Below are 15,658 nucleotides of genomic sequence, written 5' to 3'. Positions count from 1 at the left end.
AAGGGGGAAGGGGGAAAGGGGAAGCTGTAACTCTGACCTAAAGTCATCATATGTAGGCCCTAACCACCAGTCTCCCTGGTTTCAACCACCACACCATGAGCAGTCAAAAGCCATGCTTTATTGGGCCCATGTGAAATTGTCCACCCACTCCCAGCCAGAACTTCAAGTTTTTTAATCAGTTGCCCATTTATTTCACATTAAACACAAGGTTTCCACTTTCTCTTAAAAACTCGTAAGGTCTGACCACCCCAGGTCCACAACCTCACAGGGCACCTCCACCAGAGGGCAGATCCTTAATCCGGGGGCACGCTCTCTAGGTGCCACGGACTTAGGCAATTCTCCAGTTTTTGTGCCTGGCTCTGGGAGGCATCTGAGTTTGTGACTCCTCATTTAGGATGAGGCACTGTGTAAAAACACTCATTTTGAATGTCGGCAGGGGTTGGGGGTTGGCGGTCTGGCTATAGCCTGCTGCCTTCCACAAAATTTCTAGAGCAGACACAGGGAACCCAAAGACCAATACTGAACTATCATCAGCTATAATACTGCAGCATTTACCTGGCCCCACGTGCCACTCAGCTGATTAGAAGGCCTCCCCTCTGGAGAAGGGAGCTCAGGCAGCTTGCAGGCGCCGTTGATACCTTTTCTATAACTCCAATGGCTTTTAAAAAACAACACAACAGCCCTAGCTAGTTTGGCTCAGTGGATAGAGCATTGGCCTGTGGACTGAAGGGTCCCGGGTTCGATTACAGTCAAAGGCACATCCCGGATTGCGGGCTTGATTCCCAGTAGGGGGCGTGCAGGAGGCAACTGATCAATGATTCTCATCATTGATGTTTCTATCTTTCTCTCTCCCTTCCTCTCTGAAATCAATAAAAATATATACTTAAAAAAAAACACCAACTATTAAACAAACCCCTCACTTCAGAGTTGTTAAGGGGTAACAATGAATGGGTGTAATTTTTAAGTCCCACGCTAAGACTGATAACGATGCAGTGGGCTGAGTTCCCCAAGGACAGGTCCAGGCTTGGGCAAAATCATGGAGTTATTCACCCTCTTTGACCCCCGCCTGGGAATTTAGACCTCAATGTGGAATTCAAGTTGGAGTATTTGCACCAGAAGATATGAGACTGTTCCCAGTTAAAAATGGTTCATCTATCAAGAGAAAAAGCAAGCAGGGCCCTGCAACGGTTGGTCTGTGAGCACAGCTCTCCATTCCATACCAAGCTGTCCTGCTGGAAACACGTTTACACCTAAAGAAGTGAGTGTGTCAACTAGCCGGGGGCTGAAGCTCCCCACCAATAAGCATTACTGAGAGTGGAGTCAGATTTCTAGACCCTGTAAAACGCAAATATTTTACAGGGTCTAGAACAGGGGTGGGCAAACTTTTTGACTCTAGGGCCACAATGGGTTCTTAAACTGGACAGGAGGGCCGGAACAAAAGCATGGATGGAGTGTTTGTGTGAACTAATATAAATTCAAAGTAAACATCATTACATAAAAGGGTACGGTCTTTTTTTTCAATAGTTTTATTCATTTCAAACAGGCCGGATCCGGCCCACGGGCCGTAGTTTGCCCATGGCTGGTCTAGAACGTCTTAATTAATCACACTAATACTTTCACGTCTACACTTCACATAAGCTTCTGATTTTGACAGAACAGGACACAGGATCGCAAGTCTGTTGGAGGGAAAGGATGAAAAAGTCCAGGATCCTAGGCCACCAGGAAGATCAGGGCGAGACAACAATAGTGAGATGAAGAGCACAGACGATTATAAACAGTAATACTTGCTGAGCTAGCTCTGCTAAAAAACACTAAACACATTCCTACCCTGGTACCCATCTTTCCTTCCTGTCACTGAGAAATCAGAGAACAAGCGTTTCCATCTCTGATGATAAATGAGAGGTAAGATCCTGATGAGTTTCTAAAGGCAAGGCTCTGCCTCAGTGAGGGGGCGGGGCAACCTCACGCAGTTGCTTTAATAGCTCCGTGAAATGCAGTACAATGTTCTGCTTCCCTTTCACCTTCCCCATAAACACATGCGCACACACGCACATGATACATTGCCTCAGAAGGGATTAGCATATATTTTTCTAAAAGTAAACTTAAAGGACTAATAATTTAGGCCTTATATTAGCAGGGTGCATGTAGCTGAGTGCAAATCAAATCACCTGAGAGGAGACCTTTCTTTTGCGTTTAAATCACTATGTACCTTGTCCAGGGTGAGGCAAAAGTAGGTGTACAGTTGTCAGGACATGAAACACAGAGTGTATTCTTGTGTTATTATTATTTATTAATTATTGGATTATTGTCCATACCAACAAGTGTAAACATGCTCTTGCCCTACCCTGAATAGGGAACCATGGCAATGGCAGCATCTCCATTTCCTGGTTCAGAAATCAGCTGCCTTATATAAATACTGTAAAAGTATTTCTTTTATTTTATAAAAATATTTCTTTTCTCAGCATTTATAAGGGGGGTGGGGGAGAGAATCAGAGTGCAGGGGACACATCTCACCCCAAGAACAAAGCAGTCAGACACACTTCAGTATGAAATTGTGTCTCTAGTTTCTGCATTCCAATGCCAGTTGTGCCAGAAAACCTAAACAGACTCAGGTATCAAGTTGCAAAGGAAAAGATAATTCTTTTTACAACAGTCGTTAAATGGATGGAGAATAATAGATATCAACAACACAGACTGGCTCACTCTGCTACTAAAAAGTCAGCCCATTTCTCTTTATATAAAAGAAATCTCATTTTAAAAATAGTCAAAAATCTAAGGCGAGGGACACAGAACCCAGTACAGGCTCAACTATTTTACGTCTTTTCATCTTGCCCAGTGCTTCTCTGCCCCAAGTATTCACATTCTGCAAAGAGCTCTTCAGGACTCCCAACATGTGGTGCATACTCTCTCCACCTGCCCAACTTTCCCAGTAAACCTGTGAAGAGGGAGGACGCAGGAGGGAGTGTGAAGAAAGGAGAAGGACCTTACCACTTCTGGGAGCAGCTTAATGGAGAGGTCATGGATGGCTTTGATCACTATACACAAGGATGACAGAAGGAATATCACCCCCAGGATGACACAGGCTCTGCAAAGAAACAAAACATTGAGACACGTAACTGGGAGGACTCCACCTGCCGATTTACACAATGACAGGGACAATGACACAACCCGAGGCATTGGGACCAGCCGTTATTTGCCACATTCCCACTATAACCACCCACAGTCTCAGAATTGATACTGAATCATTTCTAAGAAAATGATTCAGAATTTTATCACCAAAATCAACCCCATGGGGAAGAGACTCCGACATCCTACATCATCTCACAGCTTCCCATGAATGCTGGCATGGAAGAATCTCCAAGGCCATGAGATCCAAACCACCCACCCCCCACACCCTCTTGGCAACCCAGTTCATGCCTCCTCCAGCCAGAGGGTGCAGAGTTCAATAGCAAAGAGTGGAGGCCCTAGCATGAGATATCCCAAGCTCTACCATTTAACATTTGCTTGGTCTTGATCAAGCTACTTAACTTCTTTTAACCTCTATTTTCTCACCTGCCAAATGGGAATATTTTCTACCTGAAGATGAAATCAGATAACGCACAGAGCAGAAAAAAGTAAACCACGAATACTGGATTAAACATAGGAAAACAAAAGCCCACCCTAGATGTCTCTCTCTGGTGATAAGACACCTTTGAATTACAGAGTATTTATGGTGAGATGGAGCAATTCTTGGGGAAGAAATGAGGGTAAAGAAGTTAGGATGAGGTCTGCTAAGACACCCAGCACAGGTGAGACAGGAGGAAGTTAGGGATGAGGCCAAGGGTGGGGTGTGGGAGCAGCAGGGAAGTCTATGGGGCTCGGGACCTAGGAGCTGCCTCTGGCTCCCAGACACAACAACTCACAGGAGAAAGAAAGACAGAATATGGAAGTAAGTATGAGGAAATGATAGTAACAAGGGTCAAAATGCCAAATGAAAATGAAGAGACAGAGGAGAGATAAAAAATGCGAGAATGACCAAGGTTAACCCTAGATCATTCCTGTCCCACCCTGGCAGCCTCCTCAGCCTCCTTCCTTCACCAGTAAATAAAACCATCTCTCATTATCCATCTTGGACTTCCTTCTCTGGACTGAGAAATGGCCCCAAGTTTCCCGCATAACATTGAAGTGGCACCTATTTAGAATTCTAACAAATAGAGTTCTAATAAATATGTCCCCTAAGCCCAGACATCAGAAACAAGCAGGTCAGCATGCTGCCCGGAGTCTACTCGGCAGGCTTCTCATCCACACTCCAGCTGTAGGTTTTATTCTTCCAACAACACAGATAGAAAGAAGGCATCATTGCTGGCCGGGGCGAACCACAAAAGAGCACCGAGATGTAGAAAAGGTAATGAATGGGCTGAGTGGGGGTCTTGGACAGACTGGCCCTATCAACCAAATGGAGATTCGCCATGGGTGCCATATATCCCCAGAATGAGCGGCGAAGGGGCCCGCAGCCGAGAGGGGAGCAGTACAGGGATGAGGTGTGCCTGCCGGAGACCCTTTAGTGATGAGATACTGGGGCAAGACCAGGGATCCCCAGGGGTTGGTGGATCACTGCCCTCCAGGCACTGGCCCCTGAGTCCCACCTGTGCCCCTGGGGAAGACGGCTATGGGCCAGCTGTACCCAACACTCAAGTGACCATTTCTACCTGCAAACAAATGGGACCCTGAGAGGTCCCATTACAGGAAAGGTGCCTATAGTCAGATTAAGCTTCCAAGATAAGGTTTGTGATGTGGGATTTTTCACTCCATTCAGAAAACTCCCAAGTGACTAGCAGAGACTTTGATCCACCCTCTCCGATAAATCCAACCACCAACTCAGTGCTTCTCAACCCTGAGAGCACCCTGCACTCACCAAGGGCTTTTCCTGACAATTGCCCAGAGACCACACCAGCCCGCTGTCCCCCACCCCCTCCCCATTCAATTTTATCAGAATCTCGGGGAGGGAGGGGGTGAGGTTTGTTTAAAAGCTCCCCAGGCAAGTCCCCTGTGCAAAAGGGCTGAGGGTCCCTGCTGGGAGGCAGGTGAAGCCCTGTCCTTAGGGAGCTTCCATGTGGGTGAAAAAGCCACAGCTCTCTGGGCAGAAGGCAGGGAGGCAGCGGCCATGCCTGCTGGTGAGGAAGGACAGGCCCTAATGGCCCCTGGAGACCTGCAGTGTCTCTGTGTGAGGAGCAGCTTTCTCCCCAGGACGGGGGAGGGCAGCCACCACTGGGGTGCTAGACCTTCTACAGTCTGTCACAACACCCCTAAGAAGTGTCCATCACACACCCCTGGGGTGGGGAAGTGGGGAGAGAGGAACAAAGGTCTGAGCTTCCTGCCGACAGGGCCCAGCGATGGATGCCACAGGAATCTATCCCTCCGGGTCACTCAGGCAGCTCCATAACATGCAAAGCGGCTTGGGATTTTGTTTACATGACTGAAGGAGACAAGTATTAAGAGTACAATGGTCTCCTTTTGTAATATCTTGCTTATATATTTTTAATCAAAACTACATTACAAATCCCTTAAGGGCGAGAACCCTATCTTTAGATCGGTGTCTACAGCAGCACGTAGCAGTGCTATGTGCATCCGTAGAGCTGAGGGAACCGTTCACTGATGAAGTCATCACTAGTGGCTTGTACAGCTCCCACCCCTTATCGCTTACCAACGCTGACGGGGAGGGGGGAGGGCACACTCCTAAGTCAGCCTATATGCCTCTGGAACAGCCCACATTGTCAAACAACGCTGAAGTGCAATGAATATCAAAAGAAAATGATTGGTTTATTAAAGTTGAATTATACAAAACTGCCATCATATTTTCCTCATGAATATACCCATGAATATGCCAAGAAATGTTTTTAAAACCTATTTTCATCTTCTTTTAAATGTGGTGCAAATTCAAAACCCACAGCCACCCTCCCTCCCCACGGCTGGGAGCCGGAGTGCGGGCAGCTCCGCAGCCTGAAGCAGCTATTATTAGCAGAGGGCGTGATGCTATTTTTTGACGTTTTATTAATAATATATTGTGTTTACACAGCAGCTTTCTCCCCAGGCACCCAAGTTCCACACGTCACTTGTTAATGCTCCAGAGGCCCCTCCCCAGGTGGGGTTTTTGTTTTTCTGCTGTTTCATAGGCTGGGGGGAGGGGGGTATGTTTCCACACAAGTAATCAAGTGGGGAGTCAAGGACTAGCAAGCTGTCCAAGGTCACCCAAGGAGTATGATGCCCACAGAGGGAGAAACTGGGTCTCCTGACTCCCTCCCAGTGGCCATCCCGGTTCACCACTGGCCAATGGGAGGCCATGGGCGTGTATGTCACATCCTCACACCCCCAGCGACCTGGACTGCTCAGTCTCCAGGCTGCAGCAGAGACCTGGGTCAGGAGCAAACACTGCTGCTTCCTGGCTCAGGGGGTTGGAGGTTGGGGGTTGGGGGAGCGGCGAGGTGACACTCCATCAGCACACCTGGCCTTCACCTGGAGGAGCCCGTCAGCGGAATGAACGCAGCCTCCTTCTCCCTCCTGCCCAAACCCCAGCGGAGGAAAACTGAAGTCAGAACGAGGTAAATAAACTACTGTAATTCAACAGAATCCCCCAGTCAACCCAGACTGAAGCTGAATTTAAATTTCCACAGGACCAATGGCCGCCAAAGTGTAGGCCCCCGGTCAGCCGCATCAGCGTCACCTGGGAACTCATTAGAAGAGCAAATTCTGGAATCTATGCCAAACTCCAGCAGTGACCCAGTGACCCGTGCTTTACTGTGTTTTACTAAGCCCTTCAGGTGATCCTGATGGACACTCAAGTCTGAGTCTGTATAGTGTTGCCACTGACACATTTAATGGCTGAACGACTAGTAAAGTCCACAGAAGTGGTTAAAGCCATTGGCACCTCTGCAAAGACTGTGAATTGCTAATAGTGTGCAGCATGACAAACCTCCGGATAACCCTGCAAGTAAGCATTAATTTTTGCCTCTGAAATTATAAGGGAAAAATCTACTGACAGTTACTCTCTCCAAAATGACATAGGTTGAAAGTTTGGGCTTAAAGGCCTGTGGTTCACATCAGTAAAGCCTGAGTCTTATACCAAATCTGACTTATTTCCCAAAGAGAAGCTGCTTCTAATCAGCCCCTAAATCACACAAGATCTAAAACACAGTAGCCTGGCAATTAACCAATATGTTCTACAGCCTAAAGTGTAAATGTTTTATTTATCGTCTTTCACCCTAGTCTGCAAAGCACTTGTAACGCAGACACCGTCAAGTGTAACATAACGAAAAATAAAAGCCAAATGGTGAGTATACACAGATGCACAATTTCTAAGGCTGTTTTATCCTAGTTAGGTCCTGCTTCACTCCATGTATTCTGCCATCCTATCTAATAATAGACAAACACGGTAATTGACTGTACCTTCACTATGCCTCCCATTGGCTAATTAGTGTGATATGCAAATTAACCCCCAACAAAGATGGTGGCTAATTTGCATACTGCAGGCAGGGTGGGACAGCGCCATCCTGCCTGCCCTGCCGCCATCCAGGCCTGCTATCTGCAACCCAGGGAGGTGGGCATCCTGTGTGTGACCTGACCCAGGGTGGCCAGGCGGTGCAGCAGCAATCAGCTGGCCCACCTGGCCACCATCCGGGCATCCCATGTGCAACCCGACCCAGGGCGGCCGGGCGGGGCAGCAAAGGCTTGAAGGTGGCTCCGGCCGGAGTGAAGGCCTGGGTCCCGGGTGCCGGAGGAAAACCAGTGCCGGCAGCCAAGGGCAGGGAAAGCCTATTGGACAAATCTTTTCATGCAACAGGATTCTAGTCCTATAAAATAGCCGGCAGCCAAGGGCAGGGAAAGCCTATTGGACGAATCTTTTCGTGCAACAGGATTCTAGTCCTATATAATAATGCTATATAATAAAAGGCTAATATGCAAATCAACCAAACTGAGGAACAACCAGTTGCTATGACATGCACTGACCACCAGGGGCCAAACGCTCAATGCAGGAGCTGCCCCCTGGTGCTCCCAGAGAGGGAGCACTGCTCAACCAGAAGCTGGGCTCACAGCTGGTGAGCACAGCTGTAGTGGCGGGAACCCCTCCCACCTCCGCTGCAGTGCTAAGGACCCCTTGGGGATGTACAACTGTGGGCTTCGGGGAGGGGGCCTAAGTCGGCAGTTGGACATCCCCCAAGGGGTCCTGGACTATGAGAGTGCACAGACCGGGCTAAGGCACCGCCCCCCCACACCAGTGCACAAATGTCATGCACCAGGCCTCTTGTTTTAAATAAAGCAACAAACACAATTGGTTTGGATGTGGAGTAAAGGGAAGGAGAAAGTGAGCAAATAATGCTTATGAGCAATTTCTCTTTCTCTACAATGGCCATGCCAAAAAGTTCCCCATCTTTTTCAACGCTCTCGGCCTTCCTCACTCCATTGCTATCAACATACACCTCCTCTCCTATTGCAGGAATTCCCTCCCCTCATCTTTCCATCCTTATTCATCTTACCTCCTCTCTTGACTTTCCTAGGCTCTAGGCCCCATCTCCCCTCTCCACCCATGTCCCGATCAATACCCTCTATCTCCAACCCCATCCACCTGCTGCACTATGAACAGGCTGTAATGAGAGAGGGTGGCTTGGACCAGGGATGGTCATTCAGGCCAAAGCTCTCTGGGCCACATACTCTCCATCAGGAGATTGTCCATCTCCTCAACATGTAACCACTAAAATCCTCTCCTTACTCAACAAATGGCCCTTTGCTTATATCTGTAATGACACACAAAGTGACTAAACCCACCCAAGTGACATCTCATTTAGATAGGACTTTTTTCCTGCCTTCAACTTGAGGGACAAAAGTCAACATAGGGGATTTATTAAAGAATTCAATTCTGGAGCAGTACAGTCCCATAGGACTTCTGTGATGATGAAAGTGTTCTATTATACATTGGCCAATACGGTAGTTACCAGCCATGTGTGGTTATTGAGCACTTCAAGCATGCCTAGTGCAACTGAAGAAATAAAATATTAATTGCTTGTAATTAATTAAAATTTAGTGACTATCATATCAGACAGTGCCACTTCAAAGATTGGGCTGAAAGTAGACTTACCAAAGTGTGTGAGGAGGAAGGGAAGGAGGAGAGAGGAAAAGAGAGGAGAGAAGAGAAGAGGGGAGGGAAGAGGAGGAAAGGGGAGGGAGCAGGGGGGAGAGAAGGGGAGAGAAGCCCTGAAGCTACTCATCACAACCAGGTAAATTAATGTAAGCCAGCAGGGTTTGCTCTAGGAAACCTTGCAGAAGACATCACGCCTTTGGTACCTTCCATGAATCAATGCACCCTTTCCCTCCCTCCAGTTAACCTCCAACTCCCTAGGTTTACATGCAAGTCTCACTCTTGTTCTCATCTCATGCCAATCAATCCCAGCCACAGCTACTGCTCCACCAGGTTAACTATTTTAGAAAGGGATTTGAACTACAGTCATTCACATTGCCAAGTCCTGAGACTAAGGCAAACAAAATCTACTCCCAGTCTCCCAGAGCACAAGTGTAGGGTGGGAAACCTGAAACTCATTACAGGACAGTCCTTACTTACCAATGTGAAATCAATGAACAGGAACAAAATGAAGAAAGGGATCAGGGTGATGAAGACCCACCTAGGACAGGCTGGAAGAAGAAGGGCTCTTCAGTGTGATGCTGAAGCAGGGTCTGGAAGAATGGACAGGAATCATCAAGCAGAGACGCTAGAAGGCTGTGGAGGGCACCCCAGGCCAAGGAAACTTGTGTAAAGACACAGCACTGTGGGGCTTGCGTCAGTGGAAATTCAAAGTGGAGGTGCTGTTCGTGGAGTATTTGTTGTGTGAAGTGACCAGCAATGCAAGGGCCTCACAGAAGTCCCCTCAAGATGGTGGGTGCGACACCCATAATAGGCACAATGGGTCTTAGATGGAACATGGACCAGCGTGTTGTACTTAATAGTGATGTATTTTAATGTACATTAGAAAAAATCACCCCATGCTTACAAGGTTTCACAGTGTCGTTTCTGGGATATAGAAAGATGGCAGGAGACAAACACACAGGGACACCCCATCTCAAGTGTCCCAAACCCTACCCACTTCCAGGATACTCAGCAAGGGTAATGCATGCTGAGATTCATACCCTGAGCTCTACTGTCAGTCAAAAATACCACTGCCACCTTTCGTGTGTTGGTGCAGGGACTCAGCAGTGAACCGGAAATGGAGCAGCTGCCTGTTCCGTGGAGCTCACAGGAGACATGGATAGCAAGCATGTGAACAAATAATCCCATTATGCACAGAAACATACAGCAGAATAAAGGAGGAGAGTAACGAGAGTGTAATTTTATGTACATAATCACACTTCTAATGTGGGGACATTTGTCCAAAGACCTAAGAGATGGGAGGGTGGGCTGAGCGCTACCTGGAGAATAGCATGTGACAAAGGAACAGGATGCCAAGGCTGCCTCGCAGGAGGGAACCCTGCATAGTCAGTGATCAGGGAAGTGGCCAGCGTGGCTGGCACACAGTGGCCATGCAGGGCCTTAAGGTCACACTACATTCTTGAGCTTTCATTCTGAACAGGATGGGAAACCAACGAAGGACTGGGCAGAGAAATGACAGGATCACTCTGGCTGTTCTGGCAATGGTCCCAGAAAGAAAGGACGCTAGCGTAGGGCAGAAGTGTGGGGGGCAGGGGAGGGGACAGAGGAATGCTTTCTCCATTCCTGTAAGATCCCAGGAAGGTTTGCTTTCACTTACTACTTTCAACCTAGTGAAGTAAGAAGTGGACTAGTGGGTCTTGCAAAGATTTTAGAAAGAGTTTCAGGGTAAACACCTGTTTCTCAGGAGAATAAGAACACTCAGAAATCTTAATTTTAGCAAACTGGTTATTTAAAATATTTTCAATGCCAGGTCCATTATCTGTGCATCAATTTTGATTTTTTCTTAAATATCTCCTGGATGTATAACTGCTTGTCTATGTGTAGAATATATTCAGGCAGATACCCCAAAAGAGTGATATCAGCCTCTACAGAAGGCACTTGGGGACAGAGACTCACTTTTCCCTCCATGCTTTGTTATGCTTTTTGTATTTTTTAAAACAATGTGCATGTACTACCTGTTAAAGAAACACTCCATCAATGTGGACATCGAGGGAGATTTACTGAGGGCCTACCAGATACCAATCAATCTGCTATGTCATAGTTGTCTGCTAGATAGGAGTTGTTGAGAGCGTGGCTAGAGTCAGGAGTTTAGCTTCAGAGAGAAGTTCAAGTGGGGACACACATTGGGAGTCACTGGCACACAGAGTGTACTTAAAGCCTTGGCAGGGGACAAGGTCATTGTAAGAAATCACAAGTGCCTTCGTAAGGCTGTAGTAAAGGTTCCAGGAAGCTGGGGAGAAAGGCGGGCAAGGGCCAACCCTGAAGCGCCCCATGTGCTAAGTTGTAAAACTTTCTTGGGAGAACCGTGCAGAGCCCCTGACAGCGTTGACAATGGTGCAGTAAGATGACTAGATTTGTATTCAACAGCTGACTGGGGCAATACCTGTCATGACCATCTGGGCCTGACCTGCAACCTCTCCCCCTTTCATTGGTAACTAGAGGCCTGATGCACAAAAGTCATGCAAGAGTAGGCCTTCCTTCCCCTGGCTGCCGGCACTGGCTTCCCTCTGGCACCCGGGACCTGGGCTTTCTGGGCTTCCCTCGCAGCCCCGGCTTCGTCCGGAAGGACATCTGGTCTAATTAGCATATTATGTTATTATTATAAATGAGCCTTGATTCACCTTTCAGGCCTCACTCTCCTCAAAGAGAGGAAAGGCAGTCACTGCACCATGCCCTGAAACAAGGCACTGACCCACACTTGGGCTGATGGGATATTCTTCCCCGGGACTTTGAATCCAAGATGAGTGATAAGAAGGACTGAACCCAGAGAGATGACTCATCCCACAGCAGGGACAGCTGGCAGGCCAAGCTCACTGGGACCGGGGCAGAGTGGTTGGCCAATGTCCCTTGGGGTAGCTGAGCTTCCTCCATGGCTGGCTGGCTTCCCCCAGAGCAAGCTTTCCAGGTCAGGGTCAAGCTTCAGGCCTTGGGAGTCCCAGTGCTCTTCCAGAGCATTCTGTTGGTTATAAGTGATTCACAGGACTAAGATGAAAGGAGGTGGAAAAAGATGCCACCTCTTGATGGCGAAGTGACAGGATGAGATTGGAAGAGAGCACACGGGAGGACAGTATTGCTGTGTCATCTTCAGAAAACTCCACCTGCAACTATGATGCAGAGTCCCAGGATCACCAGCTGCCAATGAGGTTAGCAAACCCTTTGTGTCTGGAGCCTGTCTCACACGGGGTCTAAGCAGTCCGTGCACTGGGCCAGGTCCTGTGTGCAGAGGACAAGGGATGTCAAAAGAAAACGGGAGGTTAACTCCCAGGGGACCTGTGCTAGATGCATCACTGTGCACCACAATTTGATCTCAACCACACATTCTTATCCTGGCCAGGTACTTTTCAGCACCTTGGTGTAGAGGAGGATACCTTCTGCCCACCACCAGGCTTAGAGATGTGATGTACTCCTGCCAACAGAATGTGAGTGAAGATGACAGACACCACACACACCTGAGCAGAGCTCTGCCTGGTTGGCTTGGCCTCATCTCAGTCCTACTGCCACAGGAACCACAATCCTCAGAGAGGAGCTATTCCTTTAGCCCAAGACCTGGAATAAGAACTCATGCAGCACAGAGGCTCTGCCAAACCTCAGCTTAAGAGGAAAACGACTGAGAAATTAATGTTTGTGCTGTAAGTCTTAGAGATTTTGGGGATGGTTGTTATAGCAGCAAAGCTGACAGATACAAGGTTCTTAGAAGAGAAATACCTCTGGCAGTGGCAGCCAAAGGCTGTCTCACAAAAGTAGCACCTAGAACTGGAACGGGGGGCTGCCTGTTTGAGGACCAGTGTGGAACACCTGTCTGATGGCAGCATTATTATGGAAAAGAGGAATTGCCCAGTTTCAGTCCATCCAGAAAATCAGGCAATCCCAATGTCAAAGATACATACAGGAAGCCACTCCTGAAATAAATATTCTTATTGAACCAAAAAGATATACAAGAACAGATCCTCCTGTGATCTCCAGAACTCCCACCCGTGTTGGAGGCATCAGGCACCAACCCACTGCCTCCATGGGAAACGAAAAGCCCTGCACCTTCAGGACACGCGTGTTGGCATGACTTGCTTAATTGACTCTTTCCTTTCTTCTCATCGCTACAGAAACCCTCCATCATTCCTTGGTAACCTATCCTCCAGTGTCTCTAACCTGCTTTATTACAGTATTTAAAGTAATTGGCTTAAATTGTTCATTCTCTTTGATCCACTTCTGGGAATCTATCCCCAAAGAAAAAGCTTTTTGCAGAAGAATGTTCATGGCAGCATTAATTATACTTAAAAGTGGGGAAGTTAAATGTGCCACAAAAGGAGTGTTTAAGTAACTGTGATGCATCAATTCAGTAGACTACTGGGTGCCATTTAAAATTGCTTTTGTCAATGACATTAAAGTGTCAGAAAGAAAATATTAAGTGAAGAAGCAGGTTATAAAATGGTGTACACAGATTAAAAAGATGTAAAAACAAATCCAAACCCAGGGAGACATTTTTGGCAGGAAATACACAAAACTAACAATGGTGAGAAGATGAACTTCTTTCCTTCTGCTTTTCTGCAAGTTATACTTTTATAACAGAATGAAACTTTCTAAAAATGCCTTCTCCAGCTACATCACTCTTGACATTTCCTTCTATCGTATCCCCGTAAGGTATCAAACGTTGGTCTCTGTCAAGTCTCACAGTGGAGGGCACAAATTAATCAGGTTTTAACTGAGCATCTACTGTGGGCCTCGCCCGGGGAGGGAGCACAGTGTGTGGGGTGTGCCCTTTGGTGGGTGCAGCACTGTTGCTAGAGCAATATGGTCGGCTTCCACCCACACTCAACTGTTCTTTTTTTTTTTTTTAAATATATTTTATTGATTTTTTTACAGAGAGGAAGGGAGAGAGATAGAGAGTTAGAAACATCGATGAGAGAGAAACATCGATCAGCTGCCTCCTGCACACTCCCCACTGGGGATGGTGCCCGCAACCCAGGTATATGCCCTTGACCGGAATCGAACCTGGGACCCTTCAGTCCGCAGGCCGACGCTCTATCCACTGAGCCAAACCGGTTTCAGCAAATATATTTATTTTTTTATTGATTTCTTACAGAGGAAGAGAGAGGTATAGAGAGTTAGAAACTTCGATCAGCTGCTTCCTGCACACCTCCTAGTGGGGATGTGCCCACAACCAAGGTACATGCCCTTGACCGGAATCGAACCTAGGACCTTTCAGTCCGCAGGCTGACGCTCTATCCACTGAGCCAAACCGGTTAGGGCTCTCAACTGTTCTTGTCTCCTTTTCCAAGTCTCAGTTCACTTATAAGTAAAATGGGAAGGATGAAATACTACTTCCCTTTCAAAATCATCATGAACATAAATAAGATGATGGCTAAAATGCTGCAGGTCACTAACGGGATACTGAGTATATGTAAAGTTCTAAAGAGAACACCTCTGATTTAATCTTGTTGCATCTTCTTCCATAACTGGAACTTTTGGTAGAGGCCATTCTTTCGTCATGCCCCACCTGAGGCAGAATCTCAGGGCCAAGTCCTAGGGTATAGATTCTCTGGGGCAAACACCCCGTGGCCTGTGGGTAAGGGTTTGTGGCTTGCAGACACCCTTCCTGGACTGCTCAGGCACTTCTCATCAGTGCTGCCACCTGGCAAGGTAGGAGGGCTGAGAGATGGGAATTCTGGGAAAGGGAGGGAGCTAGGGAAGACCTCAGAAAAGTGTGTGACCTGCTCGGGGTTATAAAGCCAAGCTGTAGATGAGTTGGAGCTCAAATCCAAATCTGGGCCTTGAAACAGAGATGAGCTAGAAGTTTCTTTATCTGGGTGTTGTGTGAATTTTAACACAAAAATTTTGCTGGAGTTGGGGTGGGACCAGGAGTCCTGGATTCTAGATCTATCCTTGTCATTAACTTGGGAAGAACAGGGAACTTGTATGACCTCTCTAGGCCTCAGTTTCCTCATGCTTAAAATGAGCAAATTTGACTTAATCACCAAGGTCCTGATATGCTAAAATTCTAGTCTAAATGTAGCAGTGGGGTTTCTGGCTCATTAAACATTTTTTATTTCAGATCAACAGGTTGACAGCACAGATTTATTTACATAACCAAAATGTAAGGACTGAATAGTAGGCATTGTTTACCTACTGCAAGTTAGGAATGATATAGGATTTCTCACTGTGCAATGTACAAATCATGGGCTCCCTTTCATTTACAAAACTGTCAGAGGGCAAGAAAGATTCACCATGTTTTTGGCTGAATTTTACTTATTTCTGTAACTTCTCCGTGACCTACACACACTACTATTTTAAAGAGTGACATTTCCCAGAAGAAGAGATAAAAAACAGAGACAACAGAAAGAGAGTATTTTAAAAGAAAAATGTTATTCATCCACTGAGTTAGGCAACTAGCTTTCTAAACAGAATAATGGCTTTAAATTATTTGCAGAGTATTAATACAGTGTAGCCACATGGTACTATAACTTGGGAAATGCACATTAATGATTAACCCTA

At 46.9% G+C, this 15,658-nt stretch overlaps 1 protein-coding gene across 1 annotated transcript in view; it reads right to left on the bottom strand.

Moving 5' to 3' along the window:
• TMEM163 (transmembrane protein 163) overlaps window positions 1-15,658 on the bottom strand; it is a 251,670-nt gene that overhangs the window by 57,740 nt on the left and 178,272 nt on the right. Inside the window, exon 6 of the mRNA XM_006767749.2 lies at window positions 2,989-3,085. Coding sequence (XP_006767812.1) covers window positions 2,989-3,085 — 97 coding nt within the window. The remainder of the gene's footprint in view (window positions 1-2,988; window positions 3,086-15,658) is intronic.

This window comes from Myotis davidii, unplaced genomic scaffold (assembly GCF_000327345.1).
Source record: "Myotis davidii unplaced genomic scaffold, ASM32734v1 scaffold923, whole genome shotgun sequence".
Taxonomy (NCBI): Eukaryota; Metazoa; Chordata; class Mammalia; order Chiroptera; family Vespertilionidae; genus Myotis; species Myotis davidii.
The sequence above is the reverse complement of the archived record's forward strand: the minus strand, read 5'-3'. Positions and strand labels throughout refer to the sequence as shown.